Genomic DNA, 23,032 nt, shown 5'->3' with positions numbered 1-23,032 from the left:
TGGCTGGCTGACCTACAAGGACTTGGGTGTCTCAAGAAGTCCCCAGCCCAAGCTAGTATTCCCTGACCTTGGAGAAAAGAAAGACGAGAAATAAGTAAACCACCAGGTCCAAGAAAGGGAGTGAAGAAAACTCCCGGGCAGAGATGACTGCTCCCGAGCAGAACTAGGTTCTCCGGCCAAACCTGGGCTCACCAGCAAGCCCAGGAGCAGCGATGGAGGGCACCATGAGGCCGTGCTGCCACCTGCAGGGTGTCTCGGGGACTGCAGCAGTCAGCACAGGCCCATGGTACCCACCCGGAGCACACCCTGCTTTCCTTCCTAGTTCCCTGGACAGAAGTTCACTGCAGCAGTTCTTCCCAGGAGATGGGCTTGGAGAAGACCTCCCTTTCCAACCAGAGGTCATAGTTCATCTGGAAGTCCTCAGGTAAGTCCACCCGCTGCCCTAGGACGCTCTGCAGGCAGTTGTCCACAGGGAGGAAGTCGGGGTTGCTGTGTGCACGGTCGTAACGCCGGGCATTGAAGCGCTCAATGTTGGCACGGAGGGCACACTCCTCTGCCTGGAAGTCCCAAGGCCGGGCATCAAGATCTGGGATAATACAGGGAGACACCGTTAAGAGCAATGGTATTAATGTCATTAAGGGCACGCGAGGGTAGCTTCCATGGATCCACTGACCAACTGGCCTCAGTATGTGACCATCAAGAGGCAGCAGGTGCTCACAGGGCATTTGCCATGATCTCAGTTCTCTGGAATTCATGACCCCACAGACTCCCTGGACGCCAACAGGCCCTCATTGCTCATTCTCTCGATTCCCTAACCAGGACTGGGCACCCGGGTTTGGCACACATACATGCACAGGGCCACCGGACCATGGTCTGGGTGTCAGGAAGTGTGACAGTGTGAGAATGCAGCCTGAGAGGGTGGATGGGTAGCACGCCACCAGCAGAACAATCAGGGGCACTGAAGGAACAAAATGGGAGCAGCTGGATCCTTTGCATGTGCTGAGGGAGTTATGTGTCTGAAAGTGTAAGGTCAACGAGGCTGAACCGAGAAGCTAGGACAAGCTTTGTTCAAGGACCTGGTACTTGCTCTGAGGGAGAGCACAGCTAATGGAAATTGCATTCCGGGGGAACTGAAAAGAACAAGGGGCTGGGAGTAGGACACTTCCGGTAGCAGGAAGCCCTGGGAACAGTGGAATGGGGATGTGAGTGGCCGGAAGAAGGGTCACTGTGGTGGGAGAGAAAGAAGGGATGAGAGCCTCCTGAGACTTTCCAGAAAAGGGCTGGCTGAAAGAAAACACAGCAGGCAGCAGGGGATGGAGGTACACCCGGGCAGGGGCCAGAGCCCATCCTGGTTCTAGAGAAGCAGGAACTGGGCTCTCCCAAGCTCTGTGGAGAGGACTTGGACAGAGTAAGACAGGGAGGAAGACAGGGAGGGACTCTCCACCCTAGACACACACAGCTACGGTCCCCTTGTTCCCAGCCTCACCATTGCCGTAGGCCCAGTCATCGTTGAGCCGGTGCCGCACCTTCTGGTAGATGGCAGACATGGTCTTCATGTTGCTTTTCCGCCACTGCCGGCCCAAATATTTGGTCTGCACCTTGAGCAGCTTCAGCACGTACAGCTGCATCATGGCCTGCTTCACCTTCAGGGCCCGCTTCAGGATGGGGGCCGACTTGAACACCACCAGCATCTGAGCAGGTCCGAGACCACCAGAGTAGGCAGAAATAGAAGGTCCATATCACCCCTTGCTTCTCAGGCTCAGTTAAGCTCACCACATTCCCTTTCCCTATACAGGCCAAATCAGTAGCAGCACCCCCTAGGGCTGGAACAAGAGTACAGGGGGCAGGGCTCCCAAGATAGACACTCAGTGGGGAAAGGAGGCTTGGGGTCAGGGAAGAGGGAAAGTGATGGAGAGATGGGGTTGGAGTGATAGCATAGTGGTTAAGGTGCTTGCCAACCTGGCATCCCATATGATTCCCTGAGACCATCAGGAGTGTAGAGCTAGAAGTATCCCCAGAGTACCTCTGGTTGTGGCCCCCCAACAACAAAACTCTCAACAGCACCCCAGTGCCAACAAGGATCATCAGCTAGCCTATTCTTGAGTCATTTTGGAATTCAAAGCAGCCAGCAGTTTCCACAGGCGAAATGTGTCTGTGTGCATTGGCATCCGATTTCAGAAGTGCTATGGACCTCCCCAGACCTGGGCCAGAACTAACAGTCAGAGGCTGTTGGGAAACTTCCTCTCCAAGTGGAGACTTGTCTCAGTCAAGGCTGAGCCTCATGTAGCCTCCAGTTCAATGACCCAAGACCTAGAGTAGCCTTTGAGTGCAGGGTTATGGCCGAAGCACTATACAAGTAGCACAACCTTGGGGACTCCTTGAGTTCCTGTGAGGGAGACATCCTGAGGAGGGGTTCGAGGCTGAGCACTGAGTGTGCCGACTCACCATCGTCCTGGAGTGCTTCCACTTAGTCAGCTTGTTCAAGATCCGCAGCAGATTGATACAGGAAAAGAGGTTCCTCCAGCAAAACTGGTTATTGTCCCCCGCTTCCTGCCAGGAAAGCCAGAACCCTTACAATGGTCATGTGGAGATACAGAGCTCTATCCACGCCATCCCGAACTGCTGGATGCCTTCACAGCAGTACTGGGGGGGGGGGGTTTTATGCTAGTAGCTGGGGGGCTATCTATACATTTTAGTGTCTGGTGCCAAGCTCAAACCTAGGTCGCACTCACTGAAGGCATGTGTTGTCACTGAACCACAAGGTGGGCCCCCTACAACTGTCCTGCAGGAAACGTGGAGCACAAGTGTCTCAGTCTCCTGGGAAACCGAGAGCTGGCCCTTTACATAGAAAAGGAAGCAACCTCAGCAGGCAAGCTCTGAAGACCACACTGCCAAGGAGCAAACTCATACTTCCAACATTCCGTTCTGCATTCTGCAAGCCCCTCACAGGGTGGCCTCTGTGCCCTGCAGCTCCCAGTCAGCAGGCCCATGCCTCTGGGAAGATGCTCCTGAGGGGGCCAGCTGGGGAACAGGCCACTCACCAGGCTCTCAGCAGTCAGCTCGGGCAACTCGTGCACCACACAGTGGGGGTAATCCAGGACGGAAATGCTGTGGAGGGGAAGAGGCCCAGGAATGTCAGGGAACAGGCAGGCTCTAGAGAGTTAGGAAGGGGATGGAGCAACTCCCACACTTGAGAAGCAAAAGTAAGGCTCTCTTTGTCTGCATCCCTATTTCCTGCAGCTCTAAGGTAGAAAACATCTGCTACTAAGCATCATGAAAGAAGGACACAGCACTGGAGACTGGGCTAAGCTTTCAGCCGTGCACTGTCACTAGTCTAACTAGTCTCGAATGTGCCACATGCATCCTCACATCGTTCGCTACCCCGTAGCTCAATGCTTCGCAGGGGCCGGCAGTAGGGCTGACCAGGATCAGGGGGAAAAATATGTGGGAAGAGAAGCAGAGAACCCCGCATGCAGCCACACCCTCCTTTCCACCGGGATCCCTCATGCTCATCACCTGTTCTTGGCAGTGATGTATGACATGATGTTCTGGTTGAAGAACTTGAGGATCAAAGGGATGCAGTTGGCAAACACCAGATGCTGAGCCATGTACTCAAACTGAAACCAACGGAAGGACAATGAGCACCGGGGCAGTGCACCCTCTCTCCGAGGGAGGCCAGGCCTGGCTGGAGGACTGTGCCTCGGGACATTCTAGCAGAGGAGTAGCACTGCTCAGACCCGTGGACAGGAAGGCAGGTCCTGCAGGTACCTGGTACACATGGTTCAACTTAAAGTGCTTGAGCAGCAGCAGCAGGACGGCAGAAATGGCCTTAACGATGACTTCTTTGTGACGGTTCACATCCACTCCCAGCTTCATGCTTTGCAGCACTGTGGTTCTGAAAACACAAGGACCAGGCCGAGCTGTGTCATGCACAGGCAGCACCTACGTAGAGGATTCCTAGCAGCAGCAACTGTCCTCTCACAGTGAAGTCTCCTCTGCTCTGTTCCCCCTCTACCCCAATGATCATCACAGCTTCGGGGTCCTCCAACCCACCTTCCAAGCAATCCAGCTTGATACTTTCTTCTTTCCCATGAAACCCAAAGGAATGCTTTTCCTATTTTTCTCCAAAAATATCTCCTGAAAACTTCTGCTACTCTACAAGGATGGAAGGCAGAGCCCTCTGAATGCTAGGCCCATGCTCCAGCCTTTTAAGCTATTTCCTCAGCTCCTACCATGCATCCTTACAAGAAAATAGAATATTTAACTGTGAGCTCCTCTTTCCAAGTACTATTGTGATGTTTTGAGCTCTGTGGCACTCCCTTATTAGCCAATCCCTATTTCCCCTCCCCTCACCAGACTCAGGGTCCAACCTCTCAAGGACCCAGATCAGAACTAGATGAGTAGTTAGAAGAGGATGCCAACCCCCCCATCCTCCATAAACACAGCATGTTTATGCTGTCAGATCACAGAGAAGAGAGCAATGTCCTGGGGAGGAGTCCTGCAGGAAATAGGCTGTGAAGCCATGCCATGCTCAGATACAGTCTGCCCCTTGATGGCAGCGTCCAGACACATCCCAGATACCCAACAACAAAGCTCTCCAGGGACAGTGCTGGGGGAAGGAGCCCTGGTGCAAGTCACAGGAAATGGCTTTTTCCCACTCACTCCATGGCAAAGTACATCTACTCTAGATCCAGGCCAACTAGACGTAGCCATCTCTGCAACAATAAAACTTTTTTGGGTTTTTTTTTGGGGGGGTGCCACACCCGAACCTTATTTTTTTCTTCTCTGCTCTAAAGTAACCTCTAAATTCTAGCCTAAAAGGCTCAAAAGGTGGTGTTCCAGAAGTTGAGAAACTAATGTAGTGATTAGTGGGACACAATGGAAACCATTTTCTTTCCCTTCTACCCTGTGGCCCCAACTTGCTCCAAGGCACTCACGGCATCTCCTCTGGCAAGACATCAGCCAGGATGTTGATGGAGTCTGTTTTGGCTTTGGAGGTGGGAGCTGCAGCCAGCAGGATCTTCAGCAGTGCTATCTGGGAAAGAAAGAACACTTCAGTCAGGTCTAAGTGCCTGGGGACAGGCAAAGTCCTGAGGAAGCAGGAGGAGAGGCAGAGGAAGACTGGCCAGCGCAAGGAGTGGCCAGGCTATTGTGGGACGTCCAAAGGCTCAGGGTGATCCAACCGATTCAGGCCACTCACCATGTACTGGGGCAGACTGGGAAGCAAGCCTTGATAGAGGGTCTCTGCAGGCACTTGCTCGACTTCCTCTTCTCCCTTCAACACAATGGTCATAATCACAAACCCCAGAATGTGTCTGCTCCTGACCCAGTGACAGCGTTGTAAGTATGCATTGACAGAGAACGCAAGCTTTAATAATACACTGCAGGGCCCCTCCCTGGTTAATGACTCACTAATCCACAGTGAGACAACCTGAAGAAGGTATTTGTGTTTTCCCATCTCATAGGTGAGAACTCAAAGCAGACACAGTCTATGCTCTCTGTTTGTTTGTGAGCCACAGTGGACAGTGCTGGGGTGGGACTATGGGATGCAGTGGTAGAGATCAAATCCAGCCTCCAGCATGCACTCAGCCCTTTGGGCACTCTCTTGCCATGCAAGCAGTACTTCCCCAACCAGAGTTAGAGACATGCTGCCCCATGGCCTGACTGGGAGCTCTTAATGTCGGAACCTGGGATATCCTAGTATAGTTGGGATCCGGCAGGCTGAAGCAGCTGCAACTCACCCCCGAGAGAGGAGAGCGAAAGTACTCCTCCTCCATCTGTGCCTGGACCTCTGCGATGGACGTGTACTTGTGCTGGGAGAGAAGGCAAGGGCAGCTATGAAATAATGCTCTGTCTTGGCCAAACCCACAGCAGGTAAAGACCCCTGCAAGATGCTCTTGGAACACATTCTTCTCCCGCTAGGCTCCCTAAATAAGATCCTAAAATAGTGCTCGCTTCGGCAGCACATATACTAAAATTGGAACGATACAGAGAAGATTAGCATGGCCCCTGCGCAAGGATGACACGCAAATTCGTGAAGCGTTCCATATTTAAAAAAAAAAAAAAAAGATTCTAAAATATTTTCCTGAGTAGGCATCTATTATTTAAGACAAGCATAAAATGCACATATTAGAGCAGGAGGAGAACAGGTGAAAGAAAAAAAAAGGGATTTTTCCAATATATACAAGAAAAATGACTAAAAGAATTAAGTAATCAAGAGGTTTGAAACTACTTTGTAATACAAAAAAAATTTTTTTTAAAGAGATGAGGTCAACATTTCTACCTCTTTTTTTAAAAAAAAAAAAACTTGAGTATTGGTTCGAATCCCGGTGTCCCATATAGTTCCCCGTGCCTGCCAGGAGCTATTTCTGAGCAGACAGACAGGAGTAACCCCTGAGCACTGCCGGGTGTGGCCCAAAAACCAAAAAAAAAAAAAAAAAAAAACTTGAGTGATTAATTGATTGACTGGTTTTGGGGCCTCACCCAGAAGTGCTCAGGGGTTACTCCTTGCTCTGTACTCAGAAATCACCCCTGGTAGGCTGAGGGATCATATGGGATGCTGGGAATTGAACCAAGTTCCTCCCGGGTTGGCCACATGTAAGGCAAATAAATGCCCTACTACTGTGCTATTTCTCCAGACTCTGTAATCCAAATTTTAAAAATCATTTTCCCACTCTATGACATTGAGACTAAAGGCATCTTCAAGGCAGAAACAGCACTCTCCATATAAGTGGAGACAGAGATAAACAGATGGGACTATATTAAGCTGAGAAGCTTTTGCACCTCAAAGGAAATAGTGCCCAGGATACAAGTGCCACCCACTAAGTGGGAGAAACTATTTACCCAATACCCGTCAGACAAGGGGCTAATATTAAAAACATACAAGTTACTGACAAAACTCAAGAAAAATACATCTAACCCCATCAAAAAATTGGGAGAAGAAATGAGCAATTTCTCAAAGAAAAAATACAAATGGCCAAAAGGCACATGAAAACATGTTCTACATCACTTATTATAAGGGAGAGGCGAATCAAAACAACAATGAAGTACCATTTAATGCCACAGAGACTGACACACATCACAAAGAACAGAACAATCAGTGCTGGTGAGGATATGGGGAGAAAGGAATTCTCATTCACTGTTGGTGGGAATGCCGTTTAGTCCAGCCTTCATAAAAAACAATATGGAGATTCCTGAAAACACTGGAAATTGAACTCCCCATATGATCCAGCTATACCACGCCTAGGGATATACCCTAGAAACAACCAAGATGCCCTTTAACAGATGAATGGCTAAAGAAACTGTAGTATGGGGCTGGAGAGATAGGCGCTTGCTTTTTTTTTTTTTTTTTTGGTTTTTGGGCCACACCCTGCGATGCTCAGGGGTTACTCCTGGCTGTCAGCTCAGAAATAGCACCTGGCAGACACGGGGGACCATATGGGACACCGGGATTCGAACCAACCACCTTTGGTCCTGGATCGGCTGCTTGCAAGGCAAACGCCGCTGTGCTATCTCTCCGGGCCCAGGCATTTGCCTTTTATGCAGAAGGATGGTGGTTCGAATACCGACATCCCATATGGTCCCCCAAGCCTGCCAGGAGAAAAGAAACTGTAGTCCATATACACAATGGAATATTATACAGCCATCAGGAGAGATAAAGTCATGAAATTTTCCTATACGTAGATGGACATAGAAACTATTATGCTAAAAAAAAAAAAAAAGAAAGAAAGAAACTATTATGCTGAGTTTGAAATAAGTCAGAGGGAGAGAAGAGAGAGACACAGAATAGTCCGACTTATCTATGGGTTTTAAGAAAAATAAGTCATTATTGTAATAATGCCGAGACGAGGAATGGAATGACTGGCTCATGATATGAAGCTCACCACAAAGAGTGGTGAGTGCAATTAGAGAAATAACTACACTAACAACTACCATGACAGTATTAATGAGTGAGAGAAGTAGAATGCCTGTCTCGAATACAGGCAGGAGTGGGTGGAGGAAGATAGGGTGCACTGGTGGTGGGACTGTTGCACTGGGTGAAGGGGCGTGTTCTTTTGGTAACTGAAACCCAACTACAGTCATGTTTGTAACCACGGTGTTTAAATAAAATAAAAATTTAGGGCCCGGAGAGATAGCACAGCGGTGTTTGCCTTGCAAGCAGCCGATCCAGGACCAAAGGTGGTTGGTTCGAATCCCGGTGTTCCATATGGTCCCCCGTGCCTGCCAGGAGCTATTTCTGAGCTGACAGCCAGGAGTAACCCCTGAGCACCGCCGGGTGTGGCCCAAAAACCAAAAAATAAAAAATAAAAAAAAAATTAAATAAATAAATGAATCAGACATCAGACACAGTCCCTCCAACTGTTGGATAAATTATCATGAATAACCCAGTTAATGCCCAACAAAAACTCTGGCCCAAGTACAATTTAAGAGTAACTATTTCAGGGCCAGAGAGATAGCACAGTGGGAGGCCATTTGCCTTGCATGCAGGCAAATCAGGATGGACAGTGGTTTGAATCCTGACATCCCATATGGTCCCCCCAAGCCTGCCAGGAGTGATTTCTGAGCACAGAGCCAGGAGTAATCCCTGAGTGCCACTGAGTGTGACCCATAAACCCAAAAAAAAAAAAAAAAAAAAGAATAACTGTTTCAAGGACTGGAATGATAGTTGCCTTATTTATGGCCAAGCCAGGTTCAATCCTCTAAGCACAGAGCAAGGAGTAAACCCTGAGTACCACTAGGAAAAGCCCCTCCCCTTTCCCAAAAAACCCAAATGCTGAAGACAATTTCAGGTGGAATTGTCAGTTCAACACTCATCCACTGTGGGCCTCTGTAATCAAAATCAGTATTCAAAGGCCTCTCCCAAAGGGCCCATCTCACTTTACACACTTAGGACCAAATGAGGCCACCTACCTGTTTCAGTGTCTTGATGCTTTCGTGGATTGGCCTGGGCAGCCCCACCACTGTGTTTGTGTCACTGGAGAACAAAGAAGGGCCTGTGTTAATCCTAGACACCAACCGGTCTAGAGGCTGGGACGATGACTGTTCCTGACCTTTCTTCAAAAGAAACTCGGATAACACTTACCTGCCTAGAGTGTAGCCTATAAATTTGCTGCGGCTGGACTCGAGGAACATTTCGATGTCTTTCTCTCTGCCAAGGAAGCGAGCAAAGTATATGAAGTTATTTTGTGGTGTCCTGGTGAACGAAATATTTGATACATGTAGAAGTTGAGAAATCTGAAATGTCTCCCATAATTGGTACGCTAAAAATAAAAGAACCCTAAACTCTGCAGTTTAAATGTTTTTCATAGTGCTATTGGATCAAAAGCCTCAAAATATATTGCAACTAGGCGATAGCACAACCAGAGCAACTTGTATTTTCCGATGAACTGTTTTTGTAATTCAATACAAATCACCTTTACCTGAATCAAGAAAGTGACTCTAAAGTTCTAAAGTCCTTCTATCCATTTTTCAAGCTAGTGATCAATTTATTCATTCATTTATTTATTGTTATATTGTGCCACATTCAGCGGTGTTTAGGCTTTAGTTCTTGCTTTCTGCTCAGGAATTACTTCTGGTGGGGCTCAGAGACCATACAAGGTGCTGGGGATTGAATCTGGGTTAGCCACATGCAAAACAAGTTCCCTACTACACTCTGGACCTCAGATGCTACCTGGATATATACATCCCAGGTATTTTTCTATCCTTTGATTCATGGTCATTAATCTCAAACATTTCAATTATGATTCTAGAGAAACTCGATCTGTAAATTTTTTTAAAAATCATATATAATCCCAGGATATATAGAAATAAGTTTGCTCAGAAGTCTCTCTTATATTTCCCATGTCCCAAGGGACATCCATGGGCATCAAGTCTAAGCAAGAGGGCAGAGTGAGAAACCAAAGCAAAAACCAGAACAAAAAAAGAATGTTCCAGAATTCTGAGCCTCACCTGACTTTGGGAGCCCATGGGAGCCCCTTGGGGCAGGTAAGCCTGTCGGTTTGGGGGTGCTGTAGTGGCGGAGGCATCACTTCATCCCGTTCAAGGGGGAAGGCCTCTCCTTCTAGGCTGTTGTCGTCGTCATTTTCCTCCTCCTCTTCTCGTGCATCGTCAGTCTTGTAGGGATCCCGCTCGTTGAAGGCATCCAAGTTGTCCTGCTTTATGAGGGCCTGCAAGCCAAGGGAAGGGGCTTACACTGTAAGACTCAACCAAAGAAACAGCAAAGGCAGGGGTGAGGGAGATCAGACAAATGCAGGAAAACAATTAAGAGTGGTGGGGTGTCGAGAGGGCAAGTCAGGGACAAACAACACTTCCTGCTCTGTTCCTTCCTAACCCAGAGGATCCTAAGGAGTCCAAGAGATCTCTGTGGCTCTCACCTTCAGCTCGCGACGACCCCGTTTCTGCTGCTGCTCGATCAGGTCGGAGGCAGATGCAGGAGGAGAGGCAGCCCTCATGCTGCGGATGACTTGGATGCTGTCTTCAGGCAATGGTGGGAGTCCTAACATGGCGCGCTTCTCGGCTTTCATGCTCTGCAGTTCCTCAAAGCCGCCAAGTGTGCACTACATCACAGCCAGTTATGGACACAAGTAGGCGGTCAGCTAGTCCCAGAGCACCTGGTGCTTGCCACCTCTGCCCTCAGATCAAAACCCTGGACTTAATCTATCCACCATACCACCAGAAAGTGGTGAGAAAACGGGAGCAAGGGAACAAGGAGTGCTCTGGGTGAGCTGGTGCAGACCACTGAGCTCTGTGTAAGCCACCTCTTCAAGGAAAGCAAAGACAGGTCGAAAAGCCCAACCCTTCCAGCTCCTAGGAGAATGGATGTGGTTCAAAGGCTTTCAAAGTCAAACTGGGAACATACTGTTGGGTGCTCAAATTTTTGTTGAAAGGCTTCATTTAAGCAGCTCCCAGAGGCCAACTTGAGTAATTCTTGGCCGTGTTAGACTGCTTAGTTTCACTATTTCTGGATTCCAGAACTATCTCCTCTGGCTTCAATGAGGCTTCCAGAGGAACCCACAGGATGTCTGGCCAAGATACAATGCGCAGAGCCCTCGGAAGAGGTCCAACTCCCTAAGCTCAGGAGCCCGGCACTAGCTGCTCTGAAAGAAGGGAAAGAGCACAGGAAGGGAGCTGTCCAAATCCCAGATCATCTGTTTTCCACTGAGGCATGGGGGGGGGGGGAGTGGGGGCTCCTGACAATGGTTCCCCAGCCTGGGGCTCTGGTCAGGCCACTGCCTAGGGCTCCATTCCTTCCCCAGTCAGAAACAAGAGTTGGGGTTGCTGGTGACTTGTGCCTCCTTTAAGGGACATCTAACTGAGGGGCCCAAATGATGCCAGCTTGGAGGGTACCTCAATTACTTAGTAAACACTAGCTCCTGGGAACCGGGCTCTTGATCAGTTCTGACTCTAGAGACAGTGCTTCTTTGGCCACAGTGAAATGCAAGTGGCACTTCTGGATCAATTCCTTTCAGGGAGCTTCTTTCAGAATCCTGTTTCCTAACTAAAGAAGTCCTAGATCCACGTCACTCAACATGTGCCCCCCACTGCCCTCACAAACAGAGATCCCCTGCAAGGCGGTGCTCACCAGCACTGTCTTCCACAGCAGCAGCAGTACTTTCTTCATGGGGAAGTGAGGCGCGTGGCCACTGCAGAACTTGGTCACCATGCCAAATAACATGATGGCGAATGGTTCGTTGTTGTAAAGTGGGGAGCCTAGAGATAACCCAAAAGGTTCAGGGACACAGGAGAGACAGGACCCCTCACCTCGGCTTCCAGGCCAGGCCTGAGGAAGGACTCCCTAGACTCCTACCCAGCTCAGCCCTGAAGGTCTGTCGCATCGTCCTCCACTCAGGCTTATCGCCCTCACACTCCTGGTGAACTGTCTCCACGATCAGGTACATGATGTTGAGCAGAACCCTGGGGAAGAGACAAGGACACAGGGAGAGGTGTAGAGGTGTGTGTGTGTGTGTGTGTGCGCGCGCGCGCGCACGCACACGCATGTTAGGGGGCACCCTTGGCTGTGTGTGTGTGTCAGGGAGGGGTGTAGAGAGGCGTGTGTCTGTGTGTCTGTGTGTGCATATGTTAGGGGGCACCCTTGGCTTCCATTCATCCCAGAGGCTCTCCTGGGGTTTTTGGACCCCACTGCTATGGTAGGGATGAGATTGGCGTCCATTAGTATTTCTGTTGCCTAGCAAAGTGCAGGTGCCTGGTGAATAATTGCTGAATAAAGGACATGGAGCAAGGGTGGTCACAAGCATTCACTACCTACAGCTTCTAGGGGTGAAAGGCCCTAGGGGAGTTGAGGGTGTGGGAGCTGGGACAGATGAAGCAGAGTGGGTTCAACATGGAATAGGACAGTGTTTGCCAGATCTGAGGGGACGCAAATGGCAATAGGGTGAGAGGCCCAGGGACCCCAGCTATGGTCTAGCACCCCATCTGAAACTCAGTTTCTAACCTGGTTAGTAGGTGCTTAATGCCTTTGTAGCCACAGAAGTCAATGAAGTATCAGGATTAACCCTTTGTAGAGGTCAGGCCAAGTGAGCCCAAGGACGGCTCTTGTGTGAGCATGGTCCAAATGTGAATGGCCATTGCCTGGAAGTCTCAGTAACAGTGTGGGCAGAGGCAGCACTTTACTGTTGCTCTATACTGTTGCTCTGTTGACTCTGGATAGTCTCATCTGAATAAGGTCTAGGAGTCTCATCTGGGGCCCCATAGAGAAAGAGCCTGAGCAGGACGACTAATCAAAGGGAAGAAACCAAGACATCTTTCTACATCCTGGGCTGGTCGGAACTCATTTTCGGCATGAGGCTTGGGGGGACCCAGGCCCGCTGCCTGCTCACCTGAGGTCTGTGCTGTCGGCCAGAGAAATGGCAGGTTTCCTCACGGCACTACTGCAGGCAGCACTGTTGCTACAGAAGAGATTGGAGGGTCAGAGTTTGACCAGGGAAAGGATTGGTGGTGGGCTTCCCCATGGGGCAGCATGAGAAGTCAAGTGTTCATAGGAGGCAGTGGGGGAGGGGGAGAGGGAGAGAGAGAGGGGAGAGAAAGAGAGAGGGGGGGAGAAAGAGAGAGAAAGAGAGAGGGGGGAGAGAGAGAGAGAGAGAAAGAGAGAGGGGGGAGAGAGAATATGAGAATGTGTCGGGGCAGGGGCAAGCCACAGGGCTGTACTCAGGGTTCACTAATGCTGGTACTCTGGGAACTACATGGGGTGCTGGGGATGGAACCCGAGCTGACCACATACAAGATAAGCACCTTATCCCTCCTGTCCTACTTAACTTCTCTATGTCTGTTTCCTTTGCAAAATGCAGGTGGCAAGAGCATATTAGTCATTAATATGACTGAGCACGTCAAAGGCCTTCAGACAATGCCCAGGATACAGAAGCACTCCAAAAATGTCCTTAGCTCTGATTACTGATGGTGCCGTTCTTGGATAAGCAGCAGTGACCTTTCCTCTGGAGAAGGACTCATAAATGAGGAGAGCCAGAAGCCTTTGGCTGACCCTGGAGTCAGATCTGTGTCTAGTCTCATGCTGGGGGGAAGTACAGTGCAAACACCAAAGACTATAGGTTCCACGGAGCTGAGAGTAAGAGGTTCTTTAAGGAGCAACAGGCCAGGGAAGACCCGGACTGTCTGGGGTGAAAGCTCGGTATCCAAGGTCAGGGTGAGTAACTCCTATTATTTACCGTATTTTCCGGCGTATAAGACGACTTTTGAAACAAAAAAAGGTCAACCGAAAATCGGGGGTCGTCTTATACACCGAGTATATCCCGAAAAATGTTTCAATATGCCGCTGAACGAAAATTGTCTGAATATTGCCACAAAACGAATTTTCCAACTCGATCCTGCACCAATCACTGCCAGGCTGCTCGGACCGCCTCTCTGACTCAGCCAATCCAAGCAGGCTTTTGATGCATGCAAATTAGACGATGTTCTGCACCAATCACTGCCAGGCTGCTCGGACTGCCTAACTCAGCCAATCCAAGCAGGCTTTTGATGCATGCAAATGAGACAATGTTCTGGACCGAATCTACACTGTCAAAAGCCTGCTCAGATTGGCCAGAGTCAGAGAGGAAGTCTATTACAGTATAACATTTGGACCTTTGCTTGTTGTGATTGGCTCACTGTGGTACATACAGCTGCAGCACAGGAACATTCTGTCTGATACAGTGAATATAGGCCTAAACCTATGTTTTAACTGCAAAATTAGGAGGTCGTCTTATACGCCAGCAAATACGGTAGCCTGGCTGGTCAGAACTGGGTCTGGGATAGGTCCTCAGCCACAAAGGGCCAAGGCCAGGAACTGTCTCTCAGCCTGTTAATTTTGCAAGCTCAATGCCCGTCCTGAGAAGAACTCACTCGATCTCCATGTTCAGAAGTTCCACCAAAGCATTGAACGTGCCCACCTCAAGGAGCAGGAAGATATTGTAGCGCATCCAGGACTGCACCTCTGCCTCCGAGCTACATTCCCCAAAGGTGCCTGCAACATAGGGACGGGGCCTCACAGAATGCTCCCCATACTGAAGGGCGACAGCCAGGGGTGTAGGGTAGGGGGTGTGCACTCTATACCTTGCGCAACATAGAGAATTGCTCGAGACACCCTGAGTCTTCTTTCCCTGGCGGTGACTTCCAGACCGTCGAGGAGCCTCATGGCATGGGTGCGGTGCTGGTTAGTATCCAGCTCAGTCCACTTCTTGTCTGTCACTGCAGGGCAAGAGGCCAGTTACACCTGGGCCCAGAAAAGTCCTCACAATACAAGGGGCAGTGATTAACCCACCAAACTTAGGAGTGCCACAGGCCAACAAATCGAAATTGTTAAGTTCCTCTCTATTAAGGGCTGAGGTCACCTGCTGTGATGGGCTTTTTTCAGGCTGCAAATCTGCTACTTTGGTGATTTTACTAAAACCACTTAAAATCCTAAAATCTGTCCCTTCAACCCCCTTCCTAATTTTCACATCAGGAAAAGCCATTACCACAATTTCCATAAAACCAACACCAATGGCTTTGGACAATCGTGTTCAGCAGCTTTCCCAGGCTACTCTAATTGGAGAACTAACTAACTCATCTAGCTGGCTGAAATAATCCGGCCGCTCTCCCAGGGGAGAGGAGCCAAGAAGCTAGGAATGGACCTTACCATGGATCTGGAAGTCCTCCTCAAAGCATTTTCGATTCATCAGAAATTCTGGCCCTTCTGTGTAGCTGTAAAGTTCTGTTGAAAACAAAGTCTCATTACCACCAGGCCACAGCACAGCGGCCTCCCAAGGAGCAGAGAAGTGAGGCCATTTTTCCAAGCCCAACTCTGGGTCAGTGACTGAGTTCTCTGCTTTGTAGCTGGGAACCAGAGTGCCAGTTAAGCAGGAACCTAAGGATTCCCATGCCATCATGTTGTGTGCACGAGTCTCCGTATTGACTCTTTCCCACGAATGCCTGAATTGTAGTTTGGGCTGACCACACAGAGCAAGTGAACAGCAGCAACAGTAACAGATGTGCACAGATGAAGGGACATCTGTTGGTATTCCTCATGAATCCTGCCTTAGGAAAGAAAGACCACTGCCAAGAGTGTCTGGTGAAGGAACATCACTGGCCCCGAGAGACTGGAACACAGCCAGCTGAGTTGACCACACACAGATGCTTATAAAAATCAAGGCCAGATGCTGAGAAATAATACAACAGGCAGGGCACTTGACTTGCACACAGCTCACCTGGGTTCTATCCTTGGCACCCCAGATGGTTTCCCCCACAATCCCCGCCAGGAGCGATCCTTAAACACCAAGCCAGGAGTAAGCCCTGAGCACTACTAGGTGTGGCCCCAAAAGCAAAACAAAACAAAAAATCAAGGTGTGTCCTAGTTATGAGCTACAACTCAAGTGTTATAATACATACATGCATGCCCGCAAACAAATAACATCTGAGCACATATATACAAACAAGGACAAACTTGGAGGGTAAATAAACTCCAAAATGATAGTCTTAAGGTTGGAGAGATGGAGCAAGGGGTAAAGCACTATCCCTACATGTGTCCAAACTTGATTCAATCCCCAGCACCACATATGATCCCTCAGAATATAGAGCCAGGAAAATCTAATTGTTGCAGGGTGTGGCCCACACCACCCTTAATTAAAAAAAAAAACACTCATTCTAAATTTTCAAGACTATCTAGTAAAGAAAACAATTAAATAAGTGACACGAAGACCTGTTTTACCTGAGAGCTCTGCCGCCCACTTGTCGGTATCAGCATATTCAAACTCCAAGTCTGGTGACTCGGAAAAGCCCTGTGGAGATAAGGTAGGAGGAACAAACAGGATCAATGCCAGTGTTACCCATGGGAAGAAATACATGCATCCAGAGATGCTTCCAGAGGCTCCTGTGTCACAGGACACCACTGCCTCCTCTCAGGCAGAGTCCAACTTTCTGCCGCCTGCGTTAGTTCAGGTCTCCCCATTGTCTGCCCTCCCAGAGTGCGGCCTACTCTTCTTTTTTGGGATTGTTTTTGGGTTGGGGCCATACCTGGCGGCACTCAGGGGTTATTCCTGGCTCTCAGTTCAGAAATCACTCCTGGCAGGCTCAAGGACCATATGGGATCTTAGGGATTGAACCTGGGTCCATCCTGGGTTGGCTACGCGCAAGGCAAATGCAGTACCACTGTGCTAATGCTCCGGCACCCCCCACTTCTCCTTTTGAGCATTCAGAACACTTGCACAAGTGCTAAAGTCTGTCACTTCAGTGAGATGAGTTTCTCGAGTTTCCTGAAAGCAGAGCCTTTGTTCATTCTATACAGGGAATTTAAGATGCCCAGCACGGAACTTTGCATGAATGAGAGTATGACGTACTCTCAATGAACCATATAATGAATCTATGTATTCCTTATAGTAATGACCTTTGCACAGGGTGCTAAGACTCTGGAAGCCTCCTTGGGTCTGGCTAGTCGGCAATTCACAAACAGCACAGAACAAAACAGCAGACACCCGCACCCTTCTGTCCTCTAAAATTTCAGGGTATTGACTGACAGCAGGCACTGGCTAACAATGCTTCCCTCCCACATACAGCAGAGAGTGCAACAAAGAGACTGAACAACTGCTGGGGGCAGGTGATCTTTGTAGCTGTGTAAGAAAAAATTGAGAGAGCAGGTAAAGTCCTGAGGCTCAGCTATAATCTCCTAGCGAAGGTTCAAGATACCCAACAAAATGACGAAATCTTACTTAGAAGCAATAGAATGTACACTGCCCATTCCTCCATAAATAAACAGAATGGCGATGATAAAAATACAACACTAAGTTAAAACCAATCTAAGTTAAGTTAAAACCAAAATGCAACACTGCACACTATGAGCACTCATCAGTAGTCCACATCCCTGTCCTCCAAGCGCCGAGTAGTTTCCAGAGCCAGAGTCACACAAGTCTCTGAAATTAAACGTGTTCTTGGAGCCAAAGAGATAGCACAGCGGTAGGGCTTTTGCCTTGTATGTGGCCGACCTGGGAGGGACTTGGGTTCTATTCCTTGCATCTCATATGGTCCCCCAGTCTGCCAGGGGTGATTTCTGAGTGCAGAGCCAGGAGTGGCCCCTGGGCACCACTGGGTGTGGCCCAGAAACCAATCAATCAATCAAGTTTTAAAAAAAAGAAATGTGGTCTTCATCAACTCCCTGTGAGGCATCCATATGCAAATAAAAGGATAGATTTAAATTCAGCAAATGAGTTAAAAACAGCATCCATATGCAAATGAAAGGGTGGATTTAAATGCAGCAGATACAGCAAATTTAATGCTTCACAGCCACTTTAGAAATCTACACCTTTAAACATTTTTTTTTAATCTACACCTTTTATTTTTGTCACTGTCAGTTACAAAGTCATTCATATTTGGTTTTCAGGCACACACAAAGTCCCTGTGCTAAACCCTTCACCGGTGTCCATTGCCGTCCACCAATGTCCTGCAATCCTCTCCCATCCGTAGCCTGCCTCCGCTATACTTTTATCATAAAATGTAGTTATACCCTTCTTTTTTAAAACTGTAACTCCTCTTAGAAGTGAGATCCACCCTCACCACTTTCATTAAAAAAAGAACACCTGGGCTGAAGCGATAGTACAGTGGTAGGGTGCTTGACTTGCGACATCCTGGTTCAAATCTGGACATCCCATGTGGTCCCCTGAGCCTGCCAGGAGCGATTTCTGAGCGCAGAGTCAGGAGTAATCCCTGAGTGGTGGTGAGTGTGACTCAAAAAACATAAACAAAACACCCTGATAACTCTAAGGAACTCTTCCTTCTTCTCCTTCTCTTTCTCTGGTCTTCTTCCTCTTCCTCTCCTGTCTTCTTCCTCCTCTTCTTCCTTTCTCTGTCTCTTCTCTTTGTCCTTGTCTTCCTTTTCCTCCTCTTCCTCCTTGTTTTCCTTTTTCCTCCCTTTCTTCCTCTTCCTCCTTGTCTTCCTTTTTCCTCCTTTTCTTCATCTTCCTCTTGCTCCTCCTCTTCTTCCTTTTTCCTTCCTCTTCTTCCTTCTCTTCCTCCTCTTCCTTTTCCCTCCTTCCCTTCTTTTGCTTCCACTTCTCTTCTTCCTCCTCCTTTTTCTCTTCCTCTTTTTCCTCCTCCTTCCTCTTCTCCTTTTCCTACTTTTCTTCCTCTTCTTCCTGTTTTCCTCCACTTCTTCCTCCTTCTTTTCCTTCTTCTATTCTTTTTTCCTCTTCCCCCCTCCTCCTCTTCTTCCTCCTTTCCTTCATTTCTTCCTCTTTTCCTCCTGTTCTTCTATTCTTCCTTTTTTCCTCTCCCCTCCTCCTCTTCCTCCTTTCCTCCATTTCTTCCTCCTCCTTTTCCTCTTCTTCCTCTTTCCTTCTTCTATTCTTCCTTTTTCCTCTTCCTCCTCTTTCCCCATTTCCTACTTTTCTTCCTCCTCTTCCTTTGTTCCTCCTTCCCTTCTTTTGCTTCTAGTTCTCTTCTTCCTCTTTTCCTTCTCATTTTCGTCTTCCTCCTCTTTTCCTCCTGTTCTTCGTCTTCTTCCTTTTTCCTCTTCCCCCTCCTCCTCTTTTCCTCCTTTCCTTCATTTCTTCCTCCTCTTTTCCTCCTGTTCTTCTTCTTCCTTCTCCCCCTGTCCAGGCCCGCTGCTCCTGAGGTTCCCTGCGCCTCCCCGTCCCCCCCCCAGCGCCCGGTCCTCGTCCGTCCAGCTCTCCTGCCTGCCTGCCTGCCTGTCTGTCTGTCTGTCCCTCCCTCCCTGTCTGTCTGTCTCTCTCTCTCTCTCTCCCTCCCTGACTGTCTGCCTGTCCGTCCCTCCCCCCCCCCACGGGGCCGAGCCCGCCGGCCTCCCTCACCTCGGAGTCCTTGCGCTGCCCGCGGCCGGCCTCCCGGTCCCTGTCCCTGTCGCGGTCGCGGTCCCTGGCCTTGGGCGCGGGCAGGAGCGGCCCCGGGGCGCGCGGGGCGCCGGGCGGCGGCGGCGGGGGCTGCGGCTGGGCCAGGGCGGGCGGCGGCGGCGTCGGGGGCGGCGTCGGGGCCGGAGCCGGGCTCGGGGTCGGGGGCTGCGGCTGCTTGGCGCTCGGCATCGGCATCAGCAGCAGCGGCCCCGGCCCGACGCCCGCCGCCTCCATCTTGCAGCGCGCCACACCCCCGGCGCGACGGGCCGCGGGAATCCCGCCGCGAGTCTCGCGAGACTTCCTCTCCTCTCCCCGCCCACCCCACCCGCCGTGTTGAGTGTGGCGGCCGGCGGCGGCGCCATCTTGACTGCTCTTCCCCGGGTGGCGGCCATGTTGAGTGTGGCGGCAGGCGCCATCTTGAATGCTCCACACTCCACACCCCCCCACCAGTTCAAAGCGCGGGCGGGAATCTCGCCCCAAATCTCGCGCGATTTCCCCCCCCCCGCACCTCGCTCGCCCGCCATCTTGAGGGTGGCGCCCGGCGAGGACGCCATCTTTAATACTCCAAACTCCCACCGGCTCGAAGCGCTGACGGGAATCTCGCCGCAAGTCTCACACGATTTGCTTCTTCGCTCTCTCCACCTCCCGGTCGCCCGCCATGTTGAATGTGGCGGCTTAGGCGGCGCCATCTTGATTGCTCCACATCTCGCGAGATTTCTCGCTGCCTGCTGCTGGAGCTCCTCATTCTTTAGGGTCCCCAAAGCATTTCAGCTCCAATGTAATTTTTAATTTTAATTCTAATTTTAAAATGGAATTAAGATATAATTCTATGATCACCCTAAATCAAGAACAACAATTTTTCAGATAGAATTAGCCATTAAAAATCTCATTCTATTAGTAGATTACATAGTTATCAAAGAAAATTGTAGACAAAATATGTGCATTCCAATTTATAGACTTTCCCTTATGGCATAGTGTATATTTCTTCAAGCTGAAGAGATAAACTTTTTCAATGAGTTTCAAAAAATATACTTGCTACTGAGCTTTCTTCTTTCTTTTCTCTTTCATTTCTAGTTTTTCTTTCCATTTTCTTTTTTTTTTTTAAACCATGTTGCTTTGGGTCTTCCTAAAACAAATGTATTATGATCACTGATGTCAACTACGTGATGCATTTTCTTTAAATAAATTAAAACAATTTTTTCAAAAAAAAAAAAAAAGGATAAACTTTGTGAGTGAAATAGACACACAATCCCAGGCTTCATGAAGGTCACACGATCACATGGATGGAATATGCTAACCAAACTATTATAATCATTATACAGCATTCATTCGTCCACTCCATTCAACAAACATTTGATCAATGTCTCCTCCATTTCCCGGGTTGTGGTACAATAGAAAGGGGAGCACAGCAAGTTTCTCTGCTCATGGCACAGAAAATTAAGAGTAGGAGACACAATGATGACAAAGACAATAGAAGAGAAATAACAAAAGGAAGATGATGAGATGGTGGGAGAGGTGGCTTCACAGTGCCAAAAGGGAGCACAGCCTAGAAACTTAAGCATTAGGTGGATTGTCTAAGCAGACATGCCTTTGCCTCTCCAGGGATCACACCAAGGGCTGCACACATGCCAGGCAAGTGCTCTCACTGAGCTACTCTCCTGCTCCAAATACTTGGTCCTGAGGTCATGAATGAGTTCTGAGAGAAGAGGGCAAGGGGGTGGGGGAGAGCAATAGGCAAGGATTCACAGAAGCATCCCCTATCAGAAGTGAACTGCAGTGTGGCAAAATTTAACCCAGAAGAGTTGGTCATCAGGGCTAGACAACATAGGGCTTTAAATGTCACAGAAAGGGCTTTGAATTTATTTTATTTTATTTTATTTTATTTTATTATGGCTTTGGGGCCATATCTGGTGGTGCTCAGGTGCTCAGGGATTACTCCTCACTGGTCTAAAGGCTTGTGGGGAGGCAGGGGTAGGAGGAAATATATGGGATGCAGTTATTAAACCTGGATAGGATGCATGCAATGGAAAAATGGAAATGCCCTATCTGCTGTACAATCACTCTGACCTTGACTTTGTGTTTTATTGTTTTGTTTTGTTTTTCCTTTTGGACACATCAGGCAGCACTCAGGGATTATCCTGACTCAGCACTCAGAAATCCACTCCTGGTAGACTTGGGGCACCATATGGAATGCCAGGGATCAAACGGGGGTCCGTTCCTGGTTGGTCTAATGCAAGGCAAACACTCTACTGCTGTGCTATCACTCTATTCCCTTTGGATTTTATTCTAAATTAAAATAAGTCCAGGGACTAGAAATGTAATACAGTAGGTAGAGTGCTTACCTTGCTCAGAGCCTACCTGGGACCTAGAATGATCCTCAGCATCCCACATGGTCCCTTGTGAACCACCAGGAGTGATTCCTGAGCACAGAGTCAAGAGTAACTACTGAACATTGCTGTGTGGCCCCAACACCGAAATAAATAATAATAATAATAATAATAATAAACAACCATTAAAAATAATAACAACAGTAAAAGGAAAACCATTGGAGAATGTTGGCCAGGAACACACCATGATCTATCTAAAAGATCTATTTGGCTTCTTTTCTAGAGGGAGTGGTGAGTGTGGATGAAGCCAAGCAGGTTAGGAAACTACATACGTAGACTTGGTAGCCTATTCCAGAGTGGAGTATTGACTTGATTTAGTTCTAGATTGTGTAGGAAATTTTGTCCAAATTTGATAAAGGGCTTGAATTCTATCAGTAGGTTAGAAAGAATATTATACAATTCCTATAGTTTTCTTCCCTTTTTTGGGGGGATGGGGGGGTCACACCTGGCAATGCTCAGGGGTTACTCCTGCTCTATGCTCAGAAACTGCTCCTGACAGGCTCAGACCATATGGGATGCAGGGATTTGAACCAATGACCGTCTGCATGAAAGTCAAATTCCTGGGGCCGGGCGGTGGCGCTAGAGGTAAGGTGCCTGCCTTATTTGCGCTAGCCTAGGACGGACCGCGGTTCGATCCCCCGGCATCCCATATGGTCCCCCAAGCCAGGAGCGACTTCTGAGCGCATAGCCAGGAGTAACCCCTGAGTGTCACTGGGTGTGGCCCAAAAACAAAAACAAAACAAAACAAAACAAAAAAAAAAAAGAAAGAAAGTCAAATGCCTTACCTTCATGCTATCTCTCCGGCCCCAGTTTTCTCTCTCTCTCTTTTTTTTTTTTTGAGTGGATGGTTGTATTGCTTATTAAAATAGGGAAGTCTTGACAAAAGAAAAACAGGGTTGGGGAAGACCACAATTTCTGTTTTGGAAATGGAAGCTTCAGATACCCATTAGAGATCTTAGAGGTGAGGCATCATAACAACCTGTTATTATACTTTAAAATCTCTACAACATTTATCTACCATATGGGATGCCAGGATTCGAACCACTATCTTTCTGCATGCAAGGCAAATGCCTTACCTCTATGCTATCTCTCCAGCCCCTTGTCTTAACTTTCTATCCTTTGTCCAGAAGTCTTCTCATATCTAGAAATAGACTTTGTAAATTAGTATTTTCTTTCTTTCTTCTTTTTTTTTTTTTTTGGAGGGGGGTTGGGCCACACCCAGTGACGCTCAGGAGTTACTCCTGGCTATGCACTCAGAAATTGCTCCTGGCTTTGGGACCATATGGGATGCCAGGGGGTTGAGCCATGGTCTGTCCTAGG

General features: G+C 48.7%; 2 protein-coding genes and 1 non-coding gene across 3 annotated transcripts in view; 1 reads left to right on the top strand and 2 right to left on the bottom strand.

Annotated features, from left to right (window-relative positions):
- Positions 1 to 23,032, bottom strand: part of LOC125997363 (glutathione S-transferase Mu 2-like) — a 436,713-nt gene that overhangs the window by 102,443 nt on the left and 311,238 nt on the right. The gene's annotated exons all lie outside the window — the stretch shown is intronic.
- STRIP1 (striatin interacting protein 1) lies at positions 48 to 19,369 on the bottom strand. Its single transcript, XM_049765708.1, has 21 exons — positions 19,287 to 19,369; positions 16,196 to 16,265; positions 15,128 to 15,202; positions 14,563 to 14,697; positions 14,353 to 14,473; positions 12,837 to 12,905; positions 11,807 to 11,913; positions 11,582 to 11,709; positions 10,374 to 10,556; positions 9,949 to 10,166; positions 9,083 to 9,148; positions 8,911 to 8,974; positions 5,742 to 5,813; positions 5,201 to 5,275; positions 4,938 to 5,035; positions 3,769 to 3,895; positions 3,517 to 3,617; positions 3,042 to 3,108; positions 2,446 to 2,550; positions 1,487 to 1,691; positions 48 to 586 (listed from the first exon to the last, which is right to left on the bottom strand). The coding sequence occupies exons 3-21, from the start codon at positions 15,165 to 15,167 to the stop codon at positions 339 to 341; spliced, it is 2,229 nt and encodes a 742-aa protein (XP_049621665.1). The 5' UTR covers positions 15,168 to 15,202; positions 16,196 to 16,265; positions 19,287 to 19,369; the 3' UTR covers positions 48 to 338.
- On the top strand, positions 5,948 to 6,054 carry LOC125997638 (U6 spliceosomal RNA). The gene has a single exon (XR_007491678.1). It is a non-coding gene; the product is annotated as a U6 spliceosomal RNA (small nuclear RNA).

The sequence above is a fragment of the Suncus etruscus genome, chromosome 19 (assembly GCF_024139225.1).
Source record: "Suncus etruscus isolate mSunEtr1 chromosome 19, mSunEtr1.pri.cur, whole genome shotgun sequence".
Classification (NCBI taxonomy): Eukaryota; Metazoa; Chordata; class Mammalia; order Eulipotyphla; family Soricidae; genus Suncus; species Suncus etruscus.
Note: the sequence above shows the minus strand (reverse complement) of the source record. Positions and strands in the feature narration are given on the sequence as shown.

Excerpts from the sequence above, each read along its gene's own strand:
- STRIP1 (XM_049765708.1), bottom strand. The coding sequence starts at position 15,167 with ATGAATCGAAAATGCTTTGAGGAGGACTTCCAGATCCATG. Across the intron at positions 11,710-11,806 it reads GACCTTCAGGGCTGAGCTGG|GCTCCCCACTTTACAACAAC; the intron begins GTAGGAGTCTAG and ends GGTTATCTCTAG. Across the intron at positions 10,557-11,581 it reads TGCTGTGGAAGACAGTGCTG|TGCACACTTGGCGGCTTTGA; the intron begins GTGAGCACCGCC and ends GCTGTGATGTAG.